The sequence below is a fragment of the Triturus cristatus genome, chromosome 4_2, assembly GCF_964204655.1.
Source record: "Triturus cristatus chromosome 4_2, aTriCri1.1, whole genome shotgun sequence".
Classification (NCBI taxonomy): Eukaryota; Metazoa; Chordata; class Amphibia; order Caudata; family Salamandridae; genus Triturus; species Triturus cristatus.
This window is the reverse complement of record NC_140586.1, coordinates 897882178-897909609: the sequence shown is the minus strand read 5'-3', so window position 1 is coordinate 897909609 and position 27432 is coordinate 897882178. Positions and strand designations below refer to the sequence as shown.

The 27432-nt window shown below is 50.2% G+C and overlaps 1 protein-coding gene across 14 annotated transcripts in view; it reads left to right on the top strand.

Annotated features, from left to right (window-relative positions):
* The window catches only part of ST3GAL3 (ST3 beta-galactoside alpha-2,3-sialyltransferase 3), a 1226061-nt gene that overhangs the window by 1178990 nt on the left and 19639 nt on the right, over positions 1 to 27432 (top strand). For all 14 annotated transcript variants that reach the window (XM_085602933.1, XM_085602932.1, XM_085602940.1 and 11 more), the window contains one exon: positions 17441 to 17587. In XM_085602933.1, the coding sequence (XP_085459059.1) occupies positions 17441 to 17587 (147 nt within the window). The remainder of the gene's footprint in view (positions 1 to 17440; positions 17588 to 27432) is intronic.

Here is a 27432-nt window from a genome sequence, read left to right as displayed (position 1 = left end):
TTTTGAGGGCGGATACTGGAGAGGTATACGTATTTGGCATATCCAGATTCCATCTGTCCATGTGATACCAGATGAAGAAATTGTCTAATAGAAATGGTAAGCATGGGTACTAAAACTTCTTTATCCTAGATTACTGCTAGAGTTGACAACTTTTTTTACGAAGCTTTTTAGATCGTACAGCCACAAATTTTATATAAAATGTATAAGGATATATTTAAATTATGAAACTGAATTTTATATTGATTTTTAATATGGTTTTAACGCAATGTGATGGTTATACATTTATCATAATGTGTTCTTGTTATAGTAGTGCAAAACTCGCGTCTTTATGCTTTATGAGGTTTGACCCCGAATACATTTGTTTTGGAAAAGGCAGACGTCAACAATAACAGCGCTTCATCAATCATGGCACTCCTAATGGCCTAATCCCAAATACACTTTCCCCCGTAGTCGTTTAGTACACAGAAGTAAGTGATAGTTAAGCTGGGAAATAAGAAAGTCTCTGACACCGAGAATACAACTAACACCACTTGAGAAAAGAAAGGCGATACGAGGCGCACGGTCTTTTAACAAAGATGATTCAACTTCTGATAAAATGTCCTGTGGGGGCTTAATGCTAATTATACCAAGAAGAGCTGGAACTTGATAGTGAATAAGTATATCATGAAACCAGGCGTTTAATACCGCTGCTTGGTAACGAAGAGGAGTATAAACCACCAAATATAGTTTCTTAATTTAAGGAGATGAGGAATATTGCATAATTGTAGAAAATGCATTTGCAAAACAAAATAAACAAGCGGCCGTTCGGCCGCGAAAGTGATCGCGATCAAACATCAAAGCGGCCGTGCGGCCGTGAAAGTAATTGCGGTCAAGCGCGGCGCGCGCGCCCGTGCACATGCACTGTAGCTCTAGGCTGGCCTGGTAGCACTTTTTGGAGCCCTCTCAAAATGTCTCGCCAGACCAGCGCATGTGCTGGGTCAGGCGAGACCTTAAAATATCTGGTCACAACAGTGGATTCACAAGAGAAGATACACTACCACCATCACTCTCTGTGCTACACCCGAAGGAGGGACACTAGTCCACTGTCTGTCAGTGCGGGCATGCTTGATGCCCCTCTCTAGATCACAGGATAGGTCCAAAAATGTACTCCTGTTAAGGGGCAGGCCTAGACACACTAAAGAAGCGTGACGCCAAATCAAAAACAAGCATTGGCATAGCCAATAGGTCTCGCCTTTGGGACCTTATAAGTGTTTAGCCATGCAACAGTTGCATAACTAAATACTTGTAAGGTCCCAAAAGCGAGACCTATTGGCTATGCCAAGCGGCCCTGCAGCCGTGAAAGTGATCGCGATCACGATCAAACATCAAAGCGGCAGTGCGGCCGCGAAAGTGAAAGCAATTGCGGTAAAGTGCGGCGCGCGCGCCCGCGCACATGCACTGTAGCTCTAGGCTGGCCTGGTAGCACTTTTTGGAGCCCTCTCAATAAGTCTCGCCACACCAGCGCATGCGCTGGGTCAGGCGAGACCTAACAAGGATACCAGGTGCACGCTGTCGGGCTCCCTGGGCAGAGGAACACAACTGTACACCATGCAGGCGACATTCCCATCCCAAAATGGATATTCTGTGTGTACTTGATACCTCTAAAGAATACAAAGTGCTCCAGTAGAATGTCTGGGTGAGTCGGTGTCCCTACATCTGTTCACCTGCTGGTCATATATGAGTCAGGCAAATGGGACCCTGGCTTCCTGTCTTAAACTAACAGCCCAGCCAAGCCACCCCACGAGCATCAACTCCGCGCAGGTGCTCTGGTCCTGCACTCCTCCTCAGTGTCAAGGTTTGATACAAGGTCAGCAGGAAGAACATCCTCAAAGTGGAACACAGAAAGAAAAATCAGATTACCCAGAGGGAGACCTTCTCTATTAAAGACCAACACATGAGAGTACACTCTCCGCTTCCTTTATCACGGTCATTGACTCGCCACCGAGCCTGGATCGGGGACAGCGGAGCTTTAGATGAGCCGAGTGTTAGGAACAGAGCCATGACAGAGTTCCTACACTGCAAACTGCAGCAAAGGCAACCAGGGCCTGGTGTCAGAGCTCCAACATGTGTCTACAAGGGGGCTTAGGGGGCCTGAGTGCTGGGCATCAAGGGCTCCATCACCTGGCTATCCTTTGCTGTCATTCACAGAGGTGCCAGCTGTCCTTGAACCTTCCAAGAATGAAGTAACAGAGGCCTGGGGCAGCTGCCCAGTCCTTCGTGGTACCCAGCATTTGTAGGACCACGGATAGCGGAGGAGCTAATATCTGTCCTGGTGCTAATTTACATAAAACAAAGGCATTTGTAGCTTAAACTTGCGTAAAAGCGAGACCTATTGCATTGCAAATGCTTGTTCTAAATGGTGTTTTTTGGTACCCATGATACCATAGGCTTGGCCTCGTTGGGTACAAGTCTGTTCAAAGATGTGGAATCTACCGGTCGAAGTATGCATAAGAAAAATAAGTTACTTACCTCTGGCAGCGATTTTTCTGGTGGATACCCTTCTGTAAGTGTGGATTCCTCGCCGACCCTCCTCCCTCAACGTTCTGGGGCACCTTACTGCCTCTCCTATAAGTCAGTTTGTGTTGTAAGGCACCACCGCTCAGCGGTTTCCTCGATAACGCCTCAGAAGTCGTGCAGTAGCAGAGCTGAGTTGACTTCAGGCCGCTGGTCTTGTTACCGTTGGCTCCAATGGCGTCATCACGCCCTGCTGGCCCCAGGAAGCTATTGCAGAAGTTTCCAGACCAATCCAGTTCCTGGGTAACATTCCAAGGTGAGGGATGTGGCCGTAGATGGAGAACCCACCCGAAGTATTCTTACCAAAGGTAATGACGTTTTTCTTTGGTCTTCACTCGAGTACTGCCCCTCTCAACGCATGTGAAGGGCTGTTTGTGGCATCATTCGTCCTGAGGAATTCTCGCATTGCATGATGGGCAGTTGTATATCTCAGAAGCACACTGAATCGTCACACTCTACATTATGTGCCTTGTGTATACACACAGTATTCAGGAAGCAATTGTTTTTAATTTGTTTTTCCGCTGCAACAGACTTTTTTTCTAATATTTAAAGGCAGGACTCAGCTGACTTTTTTTTCCTGACTGTCTTCCTCGTTCTTTCCACTTTGTATATTTCCTTTTGGCTTTCCATTTATGTTTATTTTAGGCCTGGGCAAAAATTTTGTTCCGTTCGTGGAAATTGCGATAATTTGGCATTTTCGCGTTCCGCGGAGAGCGCGAAAATGTCAAAATTTCCGCTTTCCGCAGCTTGGCGATAATTTGTTTCTTGCTCGCGCTGTAAAATAATACATTCTCGCGCGTGCGCGATCGCCTTACCTGAATCCCTGCGTTCGCCGACAACTTTTCTTGATCCGGTCGCGTTCTCCATGAGATGTTGGATTGTTTTTAGCCATTTGCGCTGTCTCGCGACAGTTCGCGCCCGCACTGACGTCATGCGTCGAGCGATCACGTCTTTCTTCTCGCGATCATGCACCGCGAGACAACTCAAAACAAGATGGCCACGCCCGCGAGCAACCACATGGGTAAGTTGGCGACCCGCAACCATGCAGAAAATCTCGCGAACATGCGGGAAAAAAATTCTGCATCTTCGCGATATTTCCGCTTGTTTGCGATAATTTTAAACATTTTCGCGATAATTTGCGAAAGTGGATTTCGCAAATTCCGCCCACCCCTAGTTTATTTTCCATTGCTTATCTCGCTTGAATTTCGCCACCTGTCTCCTATCAATTGACCTTCCACCTAGTTTTAAGTAAAGAGCGTTGCGCCAATAGATTTGGTTGTCATGGTGTAACACATGCACATGCAGACATACACAAATGCTGGTTCCGTGTTTTAGTACACTAAAGCCAGTCCTATGTGCTTTACCAATTCTTGTGTTCCCTCCGCTCCACTGTCTTTGGGAGAACTGTTCCTGTCTCCCCTCTTTTTCCTTATCGGCTCCCTGAGTTTTTGTTTCTCCTCCTGTTCTGTCTGCCCTGATACCCGCTCTCCCATCCCCAGCTTTTCTCTCTTTGTTCTCTCATCCCTCCCCATGTCTGGCCTCCCCTTCTCTCTGTCTTCCTTTTCTATTCTCTCCATCCCCTCTATGTCCCCTTATTTCTCAGTCTCCATTGTGCCTCTCCCTCACTTCTGTTTCGGGGTACCCCTACCTGCCCGGGGTACCCCTACCTGTCCTATACTTCCAGGTGTCATCTCGCTAGCTTTCTCCAGTTGCCCTTGCGCCCCCTTTCTTTGTCTATCTTCCCGCCCCTTTGTTTATTTATGTGGTTTATATATAGCGCGGACATTATCCGGGGGCGTTCCAGCGCTTTAAGTACCCTCCCTCCCCTGCAAGCTGCCCCGAGTGTCCCGAATCGGCGGTGCTCGGCCCAGCCTCCCTGGATGCAGCTTCTCGTCAGCCGCCTCTTTGTGGCCCTTTGACGGCAGGGGCTGCATGCGGTGCCCAGGGAGGGTTTATCGGATGGCACAGACCTGGGATTAGCGCCTGGATGGGTTTGGGCATCCCTTGGGCGCAGGGGATTATCCGAGCCAGCCGCTGGATTAGAGCTTCTGAGGCCAGGGATGCCCGGGGTGAGGCCCTCCATCTAGGGTCAGACTGGCACCTGCCACTCAGAGCCCCCCTGGTGGCCGTTATCGCAGCACAACAGAAAGGACGAGGCTTTGGGGGTGCCAGGCGCTGTCTGCTGCCCGACACTTGATGGTGTGTGCTGGGACCCCCACGGCGAGGAGGGTGGGGCAACCCTCCAGTGCCCCCAACACTTTCATACCCCCTGCCCCCCCTTCCCCCCCCCCCACTCCTTGTTCAATGAATATCTCCAAAATATAGAAGGGGGGATCTCAACATGCTGCAGGGAGCCCCGCTATTTTGTGCTACCCCACTGGCCCCATTTATCCGAGTAGGCGCACACCGGGCAGTTGAATGGGCATGTCCTGTGCGCACCCAGCAAGGCCCGTCATTGCGGTGAAAAGGCACCCCCTTTCTTGTGAAGTCTGGTCTCCTGCGCAAAGGTCTGCCTCTCTCAAAACCCCGCCTTTCTCTCATAAATTCAACCAAACAGGGGACCGCTCCGGGCCCACAGCAATCTCTCTGCACCAAGCCGGGTGCAGCCGAGCAGAAACCCGTGGCTCAAAAAAAGGCCATCGCATGGATATCCAGGACTGCGGAGCCTCGTGCGTCCAGGGCAATACCTACCGTGTGGCGGACTGGCCCTTACGGCAACCGCAGATGGAGGGACCTGTGGAGGACTTATCCACACCCAGCCTGCCCCCGGACTCCTCCGCCCGCGCTGACACGGGCTGCCCATCCCCTTTCGGGACTCTTGGTGCGCTGTGTGCTCTGGCCCCGGCCCTCTGCCCGTGAAGGCTCGGCGGCAGCTGATGGATGAGCGGTGACCCCGGCTCGGCGCGGTCAGGCCCCGTCTCTCATCCTGCTGAACCGCTCTGACCCGTCCTCTGTCACTGCTCCTGCCCCAGCCCCAGCCCCCAGTACGCTGACCATGCTTTTGACGAAGGTGCCAGCCCACTCATTTCTCCTGACCCCACCCGCCCTCGCTCACTACCCTCTGTCCCCTCACTATCTCAGAATGTATATACAATCCAGTGGAAAATGCTTCCTCCTTCGTTTGCATCACGTGCAGAACAGCTGAAAGTTGCCACAATGGATCTTATGGAAACTATAAATATGAGCCAGTTCTGGGCTGCTGTTCTTCCTGACTCTTGGCTTCTTCTAGACAGGTGTACTTCCATCCTTTTCTCTTTTGTTGCTGGTTTTCCAGTTTCATGTTTCTCCTTAGTTGTCAGGGGCGTAGTTTGGGAGAGGAGGCCAGGGATTCTAGCCAGGTCACCTCTCACCGGTGCCTATGTAGATGCCCTCCCAGTGCCACGCGCCCCCCTGTTCCCCAGGGAGCCCTTCCGGTGCTGAGATTCTAGTCAGGTCACCTCTCACCGGTGCCTATGTAGACCTCCCCCCCCCCCCCCCCCCCCCAACACCCCCCCTGCCACGTGCCCCGCTGTTCCCAGGGAGCCCTTCCGGTGCTGGGATTCTAGTCAGGTCACCTCTCACCGGTGCCTATGTAGATGCCCTCCCAGTGCCACGCGCCCCCCTGTTCCCCAGGGAGCCCTTCCGGTGCTGAGATTCTAGTCAGGTCACCTCTCACCGGTGCCTATGTAGATGCCCTCCCAGTGCCACGCGCCCCCCTGTTCCCCAGGGAGCCCTTCCGGTGCTGAGATTCTAGTCAGGTCACCTCTCACCGGTGCCTATGTAGACCTCCCCCCCCCCCCCCCCCCCCAACACCCCCCCTGCCACGTGCCCCGCTGTTCCCAGGGAGCCCTTCCGGTGCTGGGATTCTAGTCAGGTCACCTCTCACCGGTGCCTATGTAGATGCCCTCCCAGTGCCACGCGCCCCCCTGTTCCCCAGGGAGCCCTTCCGGTGCTGAGATTCTAGTCAGGTCACCTCTCACCGGTGCCTATGTATGTAGACCTCCCCCCCCCCCCACTTCCCCCTGTCGCCCAGGGAGCCCTTCCGGTGCAGGGATTCTAGTCAGGTCACCTCTCACTGGTGCCTATGTAGACACCCTCCAAGTGCCACGTGCACCCCTGTCGCCCAGGGAGCCCTTCCGGTGCTGGGATTCTAGTCAGGTCACCTCTCACCGGTGCCTATGTAGACCTCCCCCCCCCCCCCCCCCCAACACCCCCCGTGCCACGTGCCCCCCTGTTCCCAGGGAGCCCTTCCGGTGCTGGGATTCTAGTCAGGTCACCTCTCACTGGTGCCTATGTAGACACCCTCCAAGTGCCACGTGCCCCCCTGTTCCCCAGGGAACCCTTCCGGTGCTGGGATTCTAGTCAGACCACCTCTCACCGGTGCCTATGTAGACCTCCCCCTACACCCCCAGTGCCACGTGTCCCCTGTTCCCCAGGGAGCCCTTCCGGTGCAGGGATTCTAGTCAGGTCACCTCTCACCGGTGCCTATGTAGACACCCTCCAAGTGCCACGTGCCCCCCTCTGTTCCCCAGGGAGCACTTCCGATGCTGATATTCTCTTCAGGTCTCTTCCCATCGATGCCAATGTAGACACCCACCCCAGTGCCACGTGCCCCCCTGTTCACCAGGTAGCCCTTCCGGTGCGGATGTTCTCGTCAGGTCACCTCCCACCGGTGCCAATGTAGACACCTACTCGAGTGCCACGTGCCCCCCTGTTCCCCAGGGAGCACTTCCGGTGCTGGGATTCTAGCCAGGTCACCTCCCACCGATGCCAATGTAGACACCCACCCCCTTAACAATCCGTATTAACCCTTAGCTAGCAGGCGGGTCTATCTTAACACGCCTGAGAGAGAGATCTAAATACACTATGGCTACAAATACTGACGTGGAGGGCGATGTTGGTATATGAGTGAGATATGGAAGTAAACCACGGGTATAAATACTGACGTGGAGGGAGACATGGTCATGCAAGTCAGATACGTAAGTACACCATGGTTCAGGCGCGCAACACCCATTGGACTCAAAGGGCTTCAGCCCCCCCCCCCCCCCCCCCCCTCGTGTGTGGCAGCCCGGGATGAGACACCTTCCCGGGCAAAAAAGCAGCCGCACCCGAGCTTCACAGGTCTTTAAAAGACCATTTGCATGTTCATGAGGCCTTGCTGTTGTTTCACCCCTTCTAAGAGCCCCTGCAGCTCCACTCTGCCTATTGCTTAAAGTTCAGCCCCCCCCCGAAATTTTTGCTCAGCCCTCCCCCCCCCCCCCCCCCCCCCCCCCCGAAATTTGGCTCTAGTTGCGCCCCTGCCATGGTTACAATACTTCAGGGGAGGGATGGGGCATATCAGACGTTTAGGAGAGGAAGAAGTGAAAGAGACGCTTTGGTGTCTGTGGGGGCCGAGTGAGAGACACGGCAGACAGGATGCCGGTGCACCCCAGAAGAAGGGGAGGGGGTGGCTATTGTGGCCTTGGTGAGGTTCAGGCGCACATCACAAGTACCGTGGGGATCATGACTTCAAAAAATGAAAGGCGCCTGGAACCGAATTCAAGCAAGTATTATTAAAATTCAAATTGTGAGTACACGAATGAAAGGGACGAAGTGTGAACTGCCCCCTGACTATTTAACCTATGAACGGCGACCCTCATATCCTGTACCCCCGTCTCCTTCACTGCTGCCCCCCTGCACGCATCGCCATCCTGTTCTTTGCATCAACTGAGTAAACACCAGACCCCATCTGTGGCTGCCTCCCCGCCTGGCCACTCATTCATTAGAACATATTAATAACATTAGCCTCATTATCCCCTACAGCGTTCCCTCGTTTGGTCCCAAACCCACAAAAGCACTCCATTAGTGACTCAGGCGGTCCGCGCCTTCCTGTGCATCTGTGGTGCGGTTTGCAGGGCTGGCTCTTGACGAGGAATGAGTGGCCAGGAATGGGGCCCGCAGTGACTCACAGGCCTAACTCTGAAGTGGAGTGCGGGCAGACTCTGGAGAGTGTTGGAGGGAAGTGCTTCTGACATGTCTTCCTTGTCTCCTGCCACAACACCACTGTCAAGACTCAAGAGGCATTTAAGCTGCTTACACCGCCCAGGGAAACCACATACACCTCCTGGAAGCAAGCACCACCACTGGGAAACCACATACAAGACTCAGAAACCAACAACACCCAAGGAAACCACGTACACCTCCATGAAGCAAGCACCACCCTGGGAAACCACATACACCTCCTGGAATACAACACTACCCTGGGAAACCACTTACACCTTCTGGAATACAACACCACTGGGAAACCACATACAAGACTCAGAAACCAACAACACCCAAGGAAACCACGTACACCTCCATGAAGCAAGCACCACCCTGGGAAACCACATACACCTCCTGGAATACAACACTACCCTGGGAAACCACTTACACCTTCTGGAATACAACACCACTGGGAAACCACATACAAGACTCAGAAACCAACAACACCCAAGGAAACCACGTACACCTCCATGAAGCAAGCACCACCCTGGGAAACCACATACACCTCCTGGAATACAACACTACCCTGGAAAACCACTTACACCTTCTGGAATACAACACCACTGGGAAACCACATACAAGACTCAGAAACCAACAAAACCCCAGGAAACCATGTTCACCTCCTGGAAGCAAGCACCACCCTGGGAAACCACGTACACCTCCTGGAAGCAAGCACCACCCTGGGAAACCACATGCACCACACACAATTCTTTGAAACCAAGAGCATCCCGGGCAACCGCATGCCACTTGGAAAACAGCAGCACCCAGGAAATACACTTACACCTTCTGGAATACAACACCACAGGGAAACCACATACACCTTCTGGAATACACCACCACTGGGAACCCACATACACGACTCAGAAACCAACAGCACCCCAGGAAACCACGTACATCTCCTGGAATACAACACCAGCCTGGGGAACCACATACGTTTGGAAACCAAAACCACCTCGGGGAATCTCATGCAACTCTTGGACACCAACAGCACCCCCGGAAACCACATACACTTCCTGGAATTCAACACCACCCTGGAGAACCACATACAACTCTTGGAAACCGATGGCATCCAGGGGAACTTATATAACTCTTGGATACTGACAGTACCCCAGGGAATGACATGCCACTCTTGGAAAGCAAAAGCACTTTGGGAAACCACATAGAACTCTTGGAAACCAAGAGCACCCTGAGAAACCACACATGCCTCTTGCAATCCAACACCAACCTGGGAAAACACATACAATCATTGGAAACCAACAGCACCCCGGGGAAACACATACAAATCTTGGAAACGGACAGCACCCTGGGAAACCACATACAACTCTTAAAACCACCTCCACCACCCGGGAAACCGAATACACCTCCCTGGAAGCCAGCACCACTCTGGGAAATCGCATACCCTTCCCTGGAAGCCAGCACAACCCTGGGAAATCACATACACTTCCCTGGAAGCCAACACCACCCGGGAAACCACATACACCTCCTGGAAGCCAGCACCCCTTTGGAGAATCACATACTCTTCCCTGGAAGCCAACACCACCCCGGGAAACCACATGCACTTTTTGAAAGCACACACCACCTTGGGTAATCACATATACTTCCTGGAAGCCAACACCACCCCAGGAAATCAAATACACCACGTGGAAGCTCACACTATACCAGTAAAACACATGCACCTCCCTGGAGTCAACAGCATCCCAGGAAACCATATACCCCTCCTGGAAACCAACAGCACCTTGGGGAACCACACACAGCTCTTGGAAGCAAAAAGCACCTTGGGAAACCACATGCACCTCCATGGAAGTCACCACCACCCTGGGAAACTACATGCATCTCCCTGGAAGCCAACACCCCCCGGGAAACCACATGCACCTCCCTGAGGGCCAACACCACCATCACCGGGAAAACACATGCACCTCCGTGGATGCCATCAGCTCCCTGGGATCCCACATACACCGTCTGGAAGCTAACAGCATCTTGGGGAACCACATCCAGCTCCTGGAAAGCAACAGCACCACGGGGAACGACCTACAGCTCCTGCAAACCAACAGCACCCGGGAACACCACATGCACCTCCCTGACACCCAGGAACACTTCCCTGACAAAAACAGATGCTCAAGCCTCATGACCCAGCAAATTGCTGGTAGTCCTCTGAACTCCCATTGATACTAGCACCAACACCAAAAAATCCCCAACTCCACTGGAATCTACTGACACCATCTGGAAGTCACCCCAACACCCCCTTCCCCGAAAGGCATCAACTTAATCCGAAAGCCATTAGTACATTTATGGCATAGATTTGCGCAACTGCCTAGCCACCCATCATCCTCTGGTAGGTACCTAGACCTTCCTGGAAGCCACCAACTTTACAGTGTTGGGCAAAATCACCTCCCTGGAAGCAACTCTTCTTCCACCACTTGAATCCACCAGCACCCCCTGGCATGCACTGGGATCCCTTTCTCTTCGTCCAGCACATTACTGCATGCCAACCGAACCAAGCTGGTAGCCAGCAATATCTTCCTAGCATGGTTTGGCACACATGCCTCTTCTCGTACTATACCTCTGCCATTGTTGGGTGCACAGATCTTTCCCATCCCTTCTCTATGTGTAGATAGCATCCCCCTGGCATGGACTGGCACACATGCACCATCTTCCTTTACATTACTGAGAGTGGCTCTCCGCCCACTGGCATTGATCGGCTCACACGCACCCTCTTCCTTTACATTACTGAGAGCAGCTCTCCATCCGCTGGCATGGGGTGGCACATGCATCCTCTTCCTTTACATTACGTAGAGCAGCTCTCCACTCACTGGCATGGAGTGGCACACATGCACCATTTTCTTTTACATTACTGAAAGTGGCTCTCCACCTGCTGGCATGGACTGGCACACATGCATCATCTTCAGCTGCATTACTGAGAGTGGTTCTCCACCCACTGGCATGTTGTGGCACATACATCATCTTCCACTACATTAATGAGTGGCTCTCAACTCACTGGCATGGAGTGGCACACACGGGGCATCTTCAGTTACATTACTGAGAGCGCCTGCCCCCCACTAGCACAAAGTGGCACATTTGCGCAGCCTTCTGCTATATACTAAATGCAGCTGTCCACCCATTGGCATTGGCTGGCACACAGGCCTCTTCTCCCTCGATATCACCTATTTTCCGTCCAGAACCATACTACCTGTTGCCTTAAGGCTGGCATGGATTGGCACCTGTGCACCATTTTCTGCTTCACCACTGCCATTGAGTGGCACATGTACCAGCTTCCACTTCATACTGAGAGTGGCTCTCCGCCTGCTGGTATAGAGTGGCATGCATGCACTGTATTCCACTTCATTAATGAAGCAGCTGTCTGCCCGCTGGCATGGGGTGCTATACGGCTGTTGGTATATTACATCAGTGTAAGATGTCAGCTGCTGGCATGGGTTGGCATGCAGACCGTGTGCCTCAGTTCACAGACCAATTATCGAGTTATTACTTATGGGCGACTCCCTCGGTCACCCTTGTGTTGCCTCCAAGAACACCCAGTGATTCTTGGCTGTTGAGACTTTGCACACAAGTCCTTCCAGAGAGGCTGGCAGTAGATGGTAACTAGATGTGGTTTGGAGGCCCCGGCCCTTCACGCCTGCCCACTCTTGACCCAGAGACCTTAGGTGTTCTTCAACTTCCACGCATATATATATTTAAAGGCTGGGTCCCGAGTTCTCTTGTGCCCCTATGGATGGGCATGGATGAGCAACTGCCCCAGACCCACAGGTGCCTTCCTTGGCTGTCCGCTAAGGTAATATGCTCTGGTGGAGCTGCTCAGGGCCAGTGACACACTGCCCTGCATTCATGTACACCAGACCCTGCACAAAACCCCATGCAGTAGGTTCACCTTTGATCTCCGGTGCCCTGTTCCTTTTTATTTTTTTTAACAAAGTTTTATATAGCGCGAACTTGACCCGAATCGGGTATCAGAGCGCTTTACAGAGCATCAGTTACGTTACATGAGGACGCACATTCATTTTTGTTAGGCACGGGGAGATTAAGTGATTTGCCCAGAACCACAGGATGTTCAGCGTCATTGCTGAGACTCGAACCCAGTTCCTCAGATTCGAGGCCGACCGCCCTTGCCATTAGGCCAACTCCTCTCCACTCCTTTGAGCCTGTCATGAAATACATCGGGGCCACAACATGTGGCCACCAACACAAAACTTGGTGCAGGCAGTAGGCTGGTTACTGGGAGTCGGCACAGTACACAGTCTTATTACCATTTTGATAAGGGATGCTTTTAGATCAATGACCCCCAGCAAGAGATCTAGTACAGGGTAAGGGGCCTGGATGTAGGATCTGTGCACACTGTCACAGTACACCAGTCCTGGCCCCTCCGCCAGCGAATGCCAGAGCTACCTTACAGAAGGGAAACTGTGATAGGGTCAAGGAGCCCTGTCTTGGAGGAGGCGTGGGGGGGTAGTCTGAGCTAGATCCATATGTCACCTATTACTGAGGCCATGCCCACCTGTCTTCTTTAGAAGAGCAGTGTCTTCAAGTACAATTATTCATGCTGAATCACAGACATTGACAAAAGAGACCCACGTAGCCCCGCTCAAGCTCCTACCCTTTTCAGGTCTCGCCTAGGCAGCACATGTGCTGTCTCTTCGAGTCATGCTGTTTTCACTCTGTGGGCCCATTGCTTTTGATTTGTTAGACTGTTGTTGGCAAAGGCTTGCTTCCAGATGGTTAATCTTTGTTATATGTCCCTCCTTTTCCTTTCTTGCTGCCTCCCATGGAGCATTGGTCTAATACTTGCATCCTTTCACTTTAGTGTTTTTAGCTTTGTGTATACGCACTATTTTTTTCGTTGCAGACTGCCCATATTTTTTCAAGGTTACGTTTTCTTATGTCATGTTGTTGCTAGTGCTTGTGGGAGATGCATTCTAAGCTTCTTTTTCATTAAGTGTGCTTTATTTGTCTAGCAAGGCTTTCCCGTGTTGGCAGTGGTTTTGTAATTTATGTGCTTTTTTCTGCTATTTTCCTTAGCGCGAACTCCACCCGAAGGTATTGAAGTGCTTTACACGAGCACCAGTTGCATTAGACACAGGGACCCATTCACAAGTACAGAAAATAAAATTCACAGGCACCCAGAGATTACGTGATTTACTCAGAAACACAGGATGTTAAGCCTCCTGTCGAGGGGGACAAATTCACAAGCACAGAGAATTAACAGGCACAAAGAGATTAAGTGATTGCCCCAGAAACACAGGCTATTGAGTCTCCTGCCGAGACTCAAACAGGGGTGTGGAATTTAATAAAATATCTACTTGTCCATGGGGCAGGTTTTTAAATAAATCTACTTGTCCTGTAACAAAATCCACTTGCCCCTTTGGTGCCATGTAGTGCAGCGACAAATTTTGGCTGCAAACTCATTTTATAAGAGCTCTGATATAGCCTCTCTGAATATGCCAGGGCTCATATCATAGTAGTGTTTGAATACTTGCAATCTCCTTATGTTGCCACGTTTCCGCAGATCTACATACTGGGGCTGAAGGTAGAGGTAAGCAATAGTTCCATGTTAGAATGCCCTTTTGAGTCTGTGCAAACCTACTAACTTACATGTTTTAAGGGTTTTCAACAACTCTTCTCTAATCTTTTCCTATACTGAGTAATGTTGGAAATTTAATCCTGACAATGGCAGACATAAACCTTCTTCCAAAGTTGGGAAAAAAGTGGTTGGAGAGAAAGCGAACTTGCAAAAACTCAGATTTTTGCATGGGCAAATCTACACATGCAAATTAGCTCATGCTAAAATGCAGTTCACAAATATTTTCTAGGAGTGCTATCTCTTGTACTACTTCTGTAAATTATTTGGAATTCACGAAAGCTGTGTAGCTGCACTTAATGCAAGGACATATACTTTGGGTGTACTTTTGAGACTTTCTTTAATAATTGGGCCACCTTTTGTGTTTATTAAAATTCTGTCTGTCTGTCTCTCTCTCGCTCTGTATCGGCTGGCTTCACTGTCATTCTGCTCTTTCACAAGGAGCAGAACGGCACACAAAGCAGTTTTGTTCAGTGCCAGTAACTACTGTGGCAGTGTGTGCTTTTAGAGACCAAAAAACTATTTTTGCTTTTGCCAATGTTTGTTATAATGGTGAGGGTCTGGCAGCTCCCACAACAGTAAGGTTTTACAAAAACCATGCCAAAACAAGTCACACACTGACAAAAATAAAAAGCTGGCCACCAATTTCAGACCGATTGGCTTTGCCAGTGCTTGTTTATTTGTGTGTCCCATCATCTTATTGAAACTGGCTACCCTGATTTTCCATTATGAATGTTTTTGGGAAACACTAGCATGCGTCAACACATGTTACTAAAGGATGCTGAAAAGAAATAGTACCTGAAATTTTACAGTAGTTTAGCAAAATGTTTTTTATCCTGTTTTCATTTTTTATGACCACCTTATTTTGAAAGCAAAGAATCATTATTCTTACTTTCAAGCTGCTGCAAATATTTGCATCAAATCAGAGAGCATTCTGGGAGCATTATACATAGCCCCATATTGCTAAACTTTGAAAATGTGTGTACACATTTTGATACTGGAACCACTGTCAGTAGTGCAGCCAGAGCTTACAACATTTACTTAGAGCTCTCACCTTAACCCCTTCGCTGCGGGGGTAATTTCCCCACGGTGCAGGGGGGGTCCTGCGGCGCCGCTGTGCTCATGACGAGCTCAGCTCGTCACGACCCCGCCCACTGATTAATTCTCCCGCACAGGCGGGGAATTCGCCGTGCGTGGGTGGGCCGCGGCCGTTATGACGAGCTCCACTGTGACTCATGACGAGGTGAGCTCGTCATGAGTATGGAAGGAGTTAATAATAAAGGCTTTCAAATAATGAACTATAAATACAAGTTTGAACAGCATTAACATATGGCAACAAATATTACCTTAAGTGCAGACAGTGCCCTTTCCTGATCCATGATGTGGTACTACAAACTGGCAGCTAAAGGGTTTGTACTGCATGGGTTTGGGCCTACTTGTCCCAAATACAAAATACACATGATAACTTGTTTTGCCTTGATCCCAAACGATATGTCCAGGGCGTCGGGCTATAGGAATTCCACATCCCTGCTCAAACCGCTCTAGCGACAAGGTCAGCCACTCTAACCCTTACGCCGCATCTTCTGCACTCGATATCAGCATGTCAGATGGCTGGCACTCCTTTTGGAATGCACAATAATAATGCATTCCCATTATGCGTTCCACAGCAGCGCCGGCCATCTTGTTTTCTACTGCTGCAGCAGAGTTGAATAGTGTGTGAGTGTTTGTTCTGGGCAGAAACGGCTTGTAATGGGATGGGTACAGAAAAGAAACCGCAGCAATACCCAAACAGTGGTCTTTGCGGACAAGAGATTACCAGGATAATGGTAGATCTTTCCACATGACAAGCACTTTAAAGCTATGCGAGTAGAGTAATGAGTCTAGTTATGGGCTAAAGTCCAACCGGAGCATAGAACCAGAAACTGACTGTGCCACAAACTGTGATGTAAACTAAAGACAGGTCTGCGCCCTGACTGATGCACTAGTCTCTCACCTATGCTGATTGTATGCACGCTGCCGTAACCATAGCAACCGGTAAACGTTTGAAAACAACACTTTCCGACTGAAGTGTATCTCCCGTCATTTACTTGTTTGGTCTCATTCACTAGCATCACCCCGTTAAGTGCACAGCCTTGAACGCTCTGTTAAATATAGTAGTGTGTTTTTGAGCTTTAGCGAACACCTCAATGCTGAAATCCAACAAAATGTCATCTTTTTATTTTTTCACAGGCAGAAACGTTCCATAGAGTTTTTGTTCTCACTAAGAACACCTCTTGAAAACGCTCAGTTTTTCAGTGGGGCCACAGTAATCCGGGATTACTTTGACCCCTCTTGCAATTTGTGTGCTATCTCAGATAACCTTTATTAATTGCCTATGTGCTGGTCACATAATCTCTTTCAGGCTGGCCCGATGTGTGTTCCAGCTTTCTGCCCGCCCTCATGCCATATAAATGCAGTTACAATACAATATAACCTTCCTGGTCTATACTAGGACCATAACACTCAGCAGTCGTATAGTTGATTGTAGTTCATACAGATTGCATAATAATTTCCTTATACTACTTTACACTCACATATGACAAAACTGCTACGGGCATGTCCATCACCCAGTACAGTGCCAGTCCGCAGCAATCAACCACCCATCACCAGCAGAATAGCCATGGAATAACGGAAGAGATCTGCCACTGGTGGACTTTAATTTGGTCCACCACTGCAGGTCACATCAAGCTTCATACTGTGACTGCTTCTTGACATCTCGCAGCGACAGTCCGATGTGGGATGATATTACCAAACTGCTCCTCTCTCCACCATGTCTTCCTCCAATTTAAGCCTGCTCAGGGTCATAAACTTTAAACAAAATATCTCAGAATGGACATCACAGTGCAGTAACCAACGTAGTGTGTTATAAGAAATGCCAAAATGGCACCAGCAGAGCTGTCCAAAGCTGCTAGATTACTGACAATCATAAACTGTGTGCCTTTCTCACATGTCTTCATCCACCACACTGCTAAGCGCTGCAACACACAATATCAGCACCTGTGTGGTCATTACACGTAACACAAACCCTTACACATAAGATCAAAACAGAGGCAACACACTCCCAACCACACATCCTACATGGCGTAGTATGCTAGCCATTAGGCAAGTGCTTCAGCGCCCCACATAGGGGTAGAAAGCACTGCAAACATGTTAAAATGCTGTACAGTACAATACAGTTGTGGTCTTTATGCCACCCCGCCCATAGCATTTACAGTGCCAATTCTGCATCATCTGATAACTGGTTCTTTTTTCCATCCCCAGAACATCCCAACCTTGGGCAGCGTCGCTATCACCATGGCACTACACAACTGTGACGAAGTCTCTGTTGCCGGCTTTGGGTACGACATGAACTTGCCAAATGCGCCACTGCACTACTACGAGAACATTAAGATGTCTGCCATCAAAGAGGTAAGGCATCTCAAAGTGCCAAGTAGTGTCTGAGGATCTGATAGGGCTGTATCTTTCCTCCTTGTCAATATCTGAACATCTGATAGCCCAGTGTCCTTCCACTTGCCAGTATCCGATGACCTGGTAGGGCAATGTTCTTCCTCAAAGGCAGTGTGTGGGGATCCGATTGGCCACATTCCTTTCTACTGGGCAGTGTCAGCTGATCTGATAGTGGTTTCCTTCTTTGAAGTTAGTGTGTGGTGATCTGATAGGGCAGTGTGCCTCTGGCAAGGCAGTGTGGTTATCTGAAAGGGCAGTGTGCCTCCTTTTAGGCAGTGTCCCTCCTGCAAGGCAGTGTGTGCTGATCTGAAAAGGCAGTGTCCCTCCTGCAAGGCAGTGTGTGCTGATCTGATAGGGCAGTGCTCTTCCTTCTAGTCTGTCTGGCGTTCTGATAGGGTAGTGGACACTCTCTGGAAGGAGCTGTGTCACCGGTTACAGATAGACACTGGTCTTCCCCAGTGGGGATTGTACCTACCTCCTAGTGGGCCAGATGTCCATGGATCTTTTCCAGGGATGCATGTGGTACAGGAAGTGGGCACAGAAAGGAACTGGCCCTCTCTAGCGTGCAGTGTGCGACCAGGTCATGCGAACAAATAAGAATGGGCACTCTCTAGTGGGCACTGACTGGGTTGCATCCTCTGAAGGGGGCAGTGTGTTCACATGAGGTTGGCACAGACATTTGCGTTTCCTCTGTAGGGGGCTGTGTGTTCACATGAGGTGGGCACAGACAGTGTATCCTCTGTAGGGGGCAGTGTGTTTACATGCGGTGGGCACAGACATTAGTGTATCCACTGTATGTTGCAGCATGCCCACAAGAGGTGGCGCAGATTCACATCGTCCTCTGCGGGGCACAATGTTCATTGGCAGTGGGCACAGTGTGGAATTAATCTTCTGTAGGTGGCATTGTGGCCATAGCTGGTTGACACAGACAGGGTTGGATCCTCTGGATAGGGCATGTGCCCACAGGAGGTGAGAGCAGGCAGGGCTGTCTCTTCTGCAGCTGGCAGTGTCTGACATGCGATGGTCATAGATTTGGATATGATGTGGGTGGCAGTGTGCTCTCTGGCAGGATTGAATCCTCTGTAGATGGCAGTGGGTTCCCAATAGGTGGGCTCAGATTTGGATTGTCCTCTTGAGGTAAGAGTGTTCCTAGGCGGTGGGCACAGACAGGCCTGAGTCCTCCATAGGGGGCTTTGCACTCACTGGGGGCCAGGCCAGGCAGGGCTGCTTTCCCTTAATGGACCAGTACCCTCACAGTAGGTTGGCACACGCACCAGCAGTTTGATATAGAGTTAGACTTCTGTTCTGGAAGCCATGTGTCGTTTTTGGCAGGTATAGGTCTTTACCAGTTTGTTGCCCCACGCCATCCGAAGGGTGTGTGAGTATGCTGCACCTTCCCTTTATCACAGCACTTTCTAGCTCCTTGTCTTAAGGTTTCTTTGCCTTCTGCTCACATGTGTTAGATTTTCTTGGCAATGAGCAGGGCCTCTTTAAATCTAGCGTTCAGTGTCACCTGCTCCAGTGTATGTATTCTTTTTTCTGAACAGGTGCAGCCTCCACGCCCTTCCGCACCTCAGCCCTCCGGGCACAAACACACTTTGTAATGGAGTAAAGTGACCGGGTCCGCCTGACTCAGGTGGTGATGGGAGAGTGACAGTGGTGCTGATGTACAGAAGGGTGTCGTAGGAATGTAGTCTCTCTTAGGATAAACATAATAAATGCATCTTATGTGCTCACCTGCTTATTATTAAGGGTGGGCGTAGTATCACTTCACGGAATTCTGCGGAATTGAACAAATACTCATCCCCATTAATAAAACAGAAACCTCACATACCCTTGTTAAAACCAGTATCTCTATCTTTCCTTGCTAAAATGCATTTAGTCATCTGATAAAAGTGAAAATGTAAATATAATAATCAGTGAGAGAGGTGATGATTTTGGTGTCCTCCCTAACCCAGGGAGAGAACCAAGCAGATGCCTTGAACACAAAGAGCACATCATGCTGAACGATTCGGTGGTGGTCCCATCCTCCTAGGACCACCCCAAGCACAGTTATGGGCAAAAATACAATCCCAACCAAAGGCCCTGCATAGCATTATGGGAAGAGATTCTAGAGTGCGGTGAATATTAAAGCATCCAATATCAAAACATTCCTCAAGGGGCAGGCTCTCTGGGCTCAGCTGAGAGCTAATACTATAATGTTCTCTGCACTCTAGAATCTTGCCCCATAATGCTTTGCTGGGCCTTTGGTTGGCCAAGAACGCAAGAGTGGTCCCTCTATTAAAAAAAACCAGGGGCTGACCCCCTGAATCCTTCTAATTACCGCCCCATCGCTCTCCTCCCCGGCCAAGATCCTAGAGGCCCAAGTTGCCAGGTGCCTTTCTAATTTCATCGAACAGTCAGAACACCTAGAGCCACACCAAGCGGGCTTTCGGCCCGCTCACTCAACTGAGTCAGTAATCCTTGCGTTACTGGACACCTTGAGAGCAAATGCAGACAAGGGCGTCCCTCAGGCCTTGGTGCTCTTGGACCTGTTGGCCGCGTTCGACACGGTCGATCATAAAATTCTGATGGACCGTGTTGAACAGGCCAGCATACAGGGCCCCACATACAACTAGATTATGTCCTTCTTTGAAGGCAGAACCCAAGCAGTATGACTTGGCCTTTTTACTGCCCCTAAGATCGCCACCACATGTGGGGTACCACAGGACTCATCCCTATCCCCACACTTATTCAATCTCTACCTCATGCCCATGATTCACTCCTTAAAAAACAGAAAGATAACTACCTTCAATTACGCTGACGATCTTCAGCTCGTCTTCACCTTGGACTCCCATGACTCTGTCCTTGAATTCCAAGCCACTATGCTTCACATTCAGCGCTGGATGGACCTTAACCACCTTAAACTCAACCTGGGCAAGACAGAACTAGTCTTGCAGGGACGAGTGAGATCTCCTGGGGCCCACACTACTGTCCGACAGAACTAGGATCCCCCCCACTTCCTCTCCCTCCGTGAAAAGCCTGGGGGTCACCATAAATGCAGATCTCTCGCTTAGAGGACAAGTGGGGGCAGTGGTCTCCACCTGTTTTCTTCAATTGCGCAAAATCAGGAAGATCGCCCATCTGCTGACCCATTCAGCCCTCATACAGGTTGTGATAGCTCTGGTACCCTCGCGTCTCGACTTTTCAAATTCTATTTACCTTGGCCTACCTCTGTTCTTACTCAAACGCCTACAAATAGTATAGAACCAGGCTGCGAGACCAATCTACAAACAACCTAAATGACAATCTGCCAGACCCTTGCTATCCAAACTTCACTGGCTACCTATTGCCCAACGTGCAGCTTTTAAGACAGGGTGCTTAATCTTTAAGGTCTTGCACTGCAGGAGCCCCAAATTCATTAGCTGCATGATTCTAAGGCACGCCCCACTCCGCAACTTACGTTCAGCCCATCTTCAACTACTGACTACCCCTGCCATTAAACTCAAACACCAGGGAGGGTGTAGGCTCCCCTACCTTGCCCCTAAATTTGGGAACTCCTTAACACTAGCAATCAGGATGCGCGACAACCTGTTGGGGTTCAGAAAGGCGCTTAAGACTTGGTTGTTCGAGCAAGCCTACGCATAGTTCGTCCCGTCTTGACACTACCCAAGATTAGCGCCATGAAACCTTCTGGTGACCTTGCGCTTTAGAAGTTCCTGCTAACATAACATAACATGTACCTCCGCTTATAAAGGGAACCTCATATTGAGGTCTTAATTTCCTATAATGCAGAGGAGGGAGTCAAACCATTCTCACCACTCGGAGATGATTGTGTGCTGTCAAAACAAGTGTAGGTATTGACAGTTGCCTGAGAGACTGTCCCCTTCTGGATCTGACACACAGTGAGCTGTCTTTCATCTCAAGTATCGCTTACCTTTAGGGAAAGCACATGTTTTGGAATCAAGTGCCTTTTTGTTCTTTTAATTGTTAATCAATTCTCGGTGGACTTGAATTACTCCCTTTGTGTGTTTGGAGTAAAGTCATGTTGCTTGTGTCTTTTGAAGACAGCTCAGGTGTCATTTTTGAGCATCAAGGTGTGTCTCTTTGATATTTCCTCTAATACCTGAATGCTAAATTATGATACAATATCACATTTTCAAAGGTTCCTCTGATGTGACAGTAAACACGGAATCGGATCTGCCCCAACACCGCTGCCAATCTGTCAGCTTGTTTCAAACATGTATTGTTTGATTGTTAATTGATTTTAGGATCTGCCTTCCGGCCCATATTGGGTGTTTATTCCTCCAGGTCTGAGCCTGACATCTCAGGGTTCTCCAGCAGCTGCCCTGTTGCTTGCCTCTCGTAAGGACTGTTCTGTAGGGGATATTTTGGAAGTGAGTGCATATATCTGGAGCACGGGAGTTTTAGTTCTAGCCTGTGCTGCAATACCTCTATAAACCAATTTCAACGACCACCGACGTTTCGTTGCCCTGTCTCTGTGCCCTCATTTATCAGGTGCCACGTGCATAGTTGCCCCGACAGTCACTGTCTGTTGAATTAGATCTTCGCACCACAGTTTCAGGGTTGCGTCGTCGCCGGGCTTTGGTGAAGAGCCGAAGCCGCTCCTGGCACTTGTCATTGGATCTGATCAGGAGATCGATAACTGCGACTGCAGAATGTGGAGGAGAAGCGTCTGGGTGGGTCGCCTCCTCCTTAGGGATAGTTTCACGAAAGAAGTTCTGCAAGTCGAGCCCTCTCCTGGTTTAGCACTTTTTTGAAGATAGCAGAATGTCCTAGATCCTGTCCTAAACCATCCAGTGACCCTTTCCATCCTGTACTCAACCCTTCATTTAATCACGCCCAGAGAGTATGTAGTCATAAGTCCCTTCAGACATGCTCAGTCACCTGCCTCTCCAGCATTTTCTCTTTTTCTTATCTTTATAATATTCATAGAGAGGAACATTCACCCGAATGCCATGGTCTATATACGCCATCTTACCACGGTTAGCAGAGGACTGCTGTTAGAAAGTTCTAAGAGATCACTCAGTGGCCTCTATGAAGATCTCTCTGGAGTCCCTCAGCTTTCAGCCTCTTCCCCTGTGACCTTGAGGTCTCTCTTTGTGGTCTTGACTCCAGTAAGGAGGGCTTGAGTTTCATCTGTCAGAAGGCACTTCTCGGCATGGCATTTGTTGAACTGTTGTATCTCCTTGACCAGGGTCCTTCACAGCCGCCGTCTGCTTAAATAAGACCATGAACCTTAAAGAACTACGTTGGCGTTCCTCCAGATACCATGAAAGCAAGATCTCGTCCCGTATTCCAGGACCTTTTAATCTCTCTCGTGTTTTCGTTCTCTGGAAGAGTCTACAGTTTCTATACTGTAAGCCTTCTCTTGCGCCGCCCCTCTCAATCTCTGTGGACAGGTCAGTGCAAACACTGCCTTCCACCAATGGCAGCAGGAGGTGAATCTTTACATTACAGTAGCCCTGGGTGTGTCGGGTGTAGGAGTGAATCTTTGCATTACAGTAGCCCTGGGTGTGTCGGGTGTAGGAGTGAATCTTTGCATTACAGTAGCCCTGGGTGTGTAGGAGGTGAAGCTTTGCATTACAGTACCCCTGGGTGTGTCGGGGTGTAGGAGGTGAATCTTTACATTACAGTACCCCTGGGTGTGTGGGGTGTAGGAGTGAATCTTTACATTACAGTAGCCCTGGGTGTGTCGGGTGTAGGAGTGAATCTTTGCATTACAGTAGCCCTGGGTGTGTAGGAGGTGAAGCTTTGCATTACAGTACCCCTGGGTGTGTCGGGGTGTAGGAGGTGAATCTTTACATTACAGTAGCCCTGGGTGTGTCAGGGTGTAGGTGGTGAATCTTTGCATTACAGTAGCCCTGGGTGTGTCAGGGTGTAGGAGGCGAATCTTTACATTACAGTACCCCTGGGTGTGTGGTGTGTACGAGGTGAATCTTTGCATTACAGTAGTTCTGGGAGTGTCTGGCAGTAGGTGATGAATCTTTACATTACAGTACCTCTGGGTCTGTCTGGGTGTAGGAGGTGAAGCTTTGCATTACAGTAGCCCTGGGTGTGTCGGGTGTAGGAGTGAATCTTTACATTACAGTACCCCTAGATGTGTCGGGTGTAGGAGGTGAATCTTTGCATTACAGTAGCCCTGGGTGTGTCGGGGTGTAGGAGGTGAAGCTTTGCATTACAGTAGCCCTGGGTGTGTCGGGTGTAGGAGTGAATCTTTACATTACAGTACCCCTAGATGTGTCGGGTGTAGGAGGTGAATCTTTGCATTACAGTAGCCCTGGGTGTGTCGGGTGTAGGAGTGAATCTTTACATTACAGTAGCCCTGGGTGTGTCGGGTGTAGGAGGTGAATCTTTACATTATAGTAGCCCTGGGTGTGTGGGGTGTAGGAGGCGAATCTTTACATTACAGTACCCCTGGGTGTGTGGGGTGTAGGAGGTGAATCTTTGCATTACAGTACCCCTGGGTGTGTCGAGGTGTAGGGTGTGAATCTTTACATTACAGTAGCCCTGGGTGTGTCGAGGTGTAGGGTGTGAATCTTTACATTACAGTACCCCTGGGTGTGTCGGGTGTAGGAGTGAATCTTTGCATTACAGTAGCCCTGGGTGTGTTGGGTGTAGGAGGTGAATCTTTACATTACAGTACCCCTGGGTGTGTCGAGGTGTAGGAGGTGAATCTTTGCATTACAGTAGCCCTGGGTGTGTCGGGTGTAGGAGGTGAATCGTTACATTATAGTAGCCCTGGGTGTGTGGGGTGTAGGAGGCGAATCTTTACATTACAGTACCCCTGGGTGTGTGGGGTGTAGGAGGTGAATCTTTGCATTACAGTACCCCTGGGTGTGTCGAGGTGTAGGGTGTGAATCTTTACATTACAGTACCCCTGGGTGTGTCGAGGTGTAGGGTGTGAATCTTTACATTACAGTAGCCCTGGGTGTGTCGAGGTGTAGGAGGGTGAATCTTTGCATTACAGTATCCCTGGGTGTGTGGGGTGTAGGAGGTGAATCTTTACATTACAGTACCCCTGGGTGTGTCGAGGTGTAGGGTGTGAATCTTTACATTACAGTAGCCCTGGGTGTGTCGAGGTGTAGGAGGGTGAATCTTTGCATTACAGTATCCCTGGGTGTGTGGGGTGTAGGAGGGGAATCTTTACATTACAGTACCCCTGGGTGTGTCCAGGTGTAGGAGGTGAATCTTTTCATTACATTAGCCCTGGGTGTGTCCAGGTGTAGGAGGTGAATCTTTTCATTACAGTACCCCTGGGTGTGTCGGGTGTAGGAGGTGAATCTTTACATTACAGTACCCCTGGGTGTGTCGGGTGTAGGAGGTGAATCTTTACATTACAGCACCCCTGGGTGTGTCCGGGTGTAGGAGGTGAATCTTTGCATTGCAGTACCCCTGGGTGTGTCTGGGTGTAGGAGGTGAATCTTTGCATTACAGTACCCCTGGGTGTGTGGGGTGTAGGAGGTGAATCTTTACATTACAGTACCCCTGGGTGTGTCGGGGTGTAGGAGGTGAATCTTTACATTATAGTACCCCTGGGTGTGTGGGGTGTAGGAGGCGAATCTTTACATTACAGTAGTTCTGGGAGTGTCTGGCAGTAGGAGGCGAATCTTTACATTACAGTAGTTCTGGGAGTGTCTGGCAGTAGGAGGTGAATCTTTACATTACAGTACCCCTGGGTGTGTCGGGGTGTAGGAGGTGAATCTTTACATTATAGTACCCCTGGGTGTGTGGGGTGTAGGTGGCGAATCTTTACATTACAGTACCCCTGGGTGTGTGGGGTGTAGGAGGTGAATCTTTACATTATAGTACCCCTGGGTGTGTGGGGTGTAGGAGGCGAATCTTTACATTACAGTACCCCTGGGTGTGTCCGGGTGTAGGAGGTGAATCTTTGCATTACAGTACCCCTGGATGTGTGGGGTGTAGAAGGTGAATCTTTACATTACAGAACCCCTGGGTTTGTCGAGGTGTAGGAGGTGAATCTTTACATTACAGTACCCCTGGATGTGTGGGGTGTAGGAGGTGAATCTTTACATTACAGTAGCCCTGGGTGTGTCGGGTGTAGGAGGTGAATCTTTACATTACAGTAGCCCTGGGTGTGTCAGGTGTAGGAGGTGAATCTTTGCATTGCAGTACCCCTGGGTGTGTCCGGTGCAGGAGGTGAATCTTTACATTACATTAGCCCTGGTTGTGTCGGGGTGTAGGAGGTGAATCTTTACATTACAGTAGCCCTGGGTGTGTCGGGTGTAGGAGGTGAATCTTTACATCACGGTACCCCTGGGTGTGTCTTTACATTACAGTAGTTCTGGGAGTGTCTGGCAGTAGGTAATGAATCTTTACATTACAGTACCCCTGGGTGTGCCTTTACACTACAGTACCCCTGGGTGTGTCTTTACATTATAGTACCCCTGGGTGTGCCTTTACATTACGGTACCCCTGGGTGTGCCTTTACATTACCCCTGGGTGCGTCTTTACATTATAGTACCCCTGGGTGTGCCTTTACATTATAGTACCCCTGGGTGTGCCTTTACATTACCCCTGGGTGTGTCTTTACATTATAGTACCCCTGGGTGTCTTTACATTATAGTACCCCTGGGTGTTCCTTTACATTACAGTAGCCCTGGGTGTGTCAGGGTGTAGGAGGTGAATCTTTACATTACAGTAGCCCTGGTTGTGTCTGGCTACAGGCGTGGCCGCCTCTGGGTGTTTTTGTGGCGGGGGGGGGGGGGGGGGGGTGGAGGGGGGGGATTTTGTGATGAAGTGTTGTTTGATAGATGTAACGCCCCCACGCCGCCCCCGCCCCTCCTGAGGGTCCGTACCCCGCTGCTCCTCGGTGGGCGGGAGACGCTGGTATGCTTTGAAGCACTGCATGCTGTCTGCCCCAGATTTATGGGTTCAAGCCCCTCCCCGAAGATCGGCGCTGATGCAGGTCTCTGCTGAGGTTACAGTTCATTTGCGGTAACATATTGCTCCCACGTGAGGGGGCTCCGCGGGGCTGTAGGCGCTTTAGGGAAAGCGTTAACAGTGCACACGGGAAGAGCTCAAGACACAGTGAAAGTCTGACATGATCAGGGTGAACCCCGGGAAGCGCTGGCCTGTAACAGGCAATCTGCTCTCTACAGAGACTGTAAAAGAGGCAAAGCCCGCAGGGCTGGGTCAGTGTCAGTGCTCACAATCCCTCTAGTCTAGAGAGACGCCGTGGACAGTGACTGTAATGCAGGCAAAGCCCGCAGGGCAGGGTCAGTGTCGGTGCTCACAATCCTATCCCTCTACAGAGGTGCCGAGGAGAGTGACTGTAATACAGCCAAAGCCCGCAGGGCTGGGCCAGAGTGAGTGTCCGTGGGCCCTCTAGAGAGGCGCTGTGGATAGAGGGTGTAATACAGGCAACCCCCGAAGCGCTGAGCCACAGTAACTGTCCACGTGCCCCTCGCGCTCGCAGGTCTGGGCCACAGTAACTGTCCACGTGCCCTTCGCGCTCGCAGGTCTGGGCCACAGTAACTGTCCACGTGCCCCTCGCAGGTCTGGGCCACAGTAACTGTCCACGTGCCCCTCACGCTCGCAGGTGTGGGCCAGATTAACTGTCCACGTGCCCCTTACGCTCGTAGGTCTGAGCCACAGTAACTGTCCACGTGCCCCTCACGCTCGCAGGTCTGGGCCAGATTAACTGTCCACGTGCCCCTTACGCTCGTAGGTCTGAGCCACAGTAACTGTCCACGTGCCCCTTACGCTTGCAGGTCTGTGCCAGAGTAACTGTCCACGTGCCCCTTACGCTCGCAGGTCTGAGCCACAGTAACTGTCCATGTGCC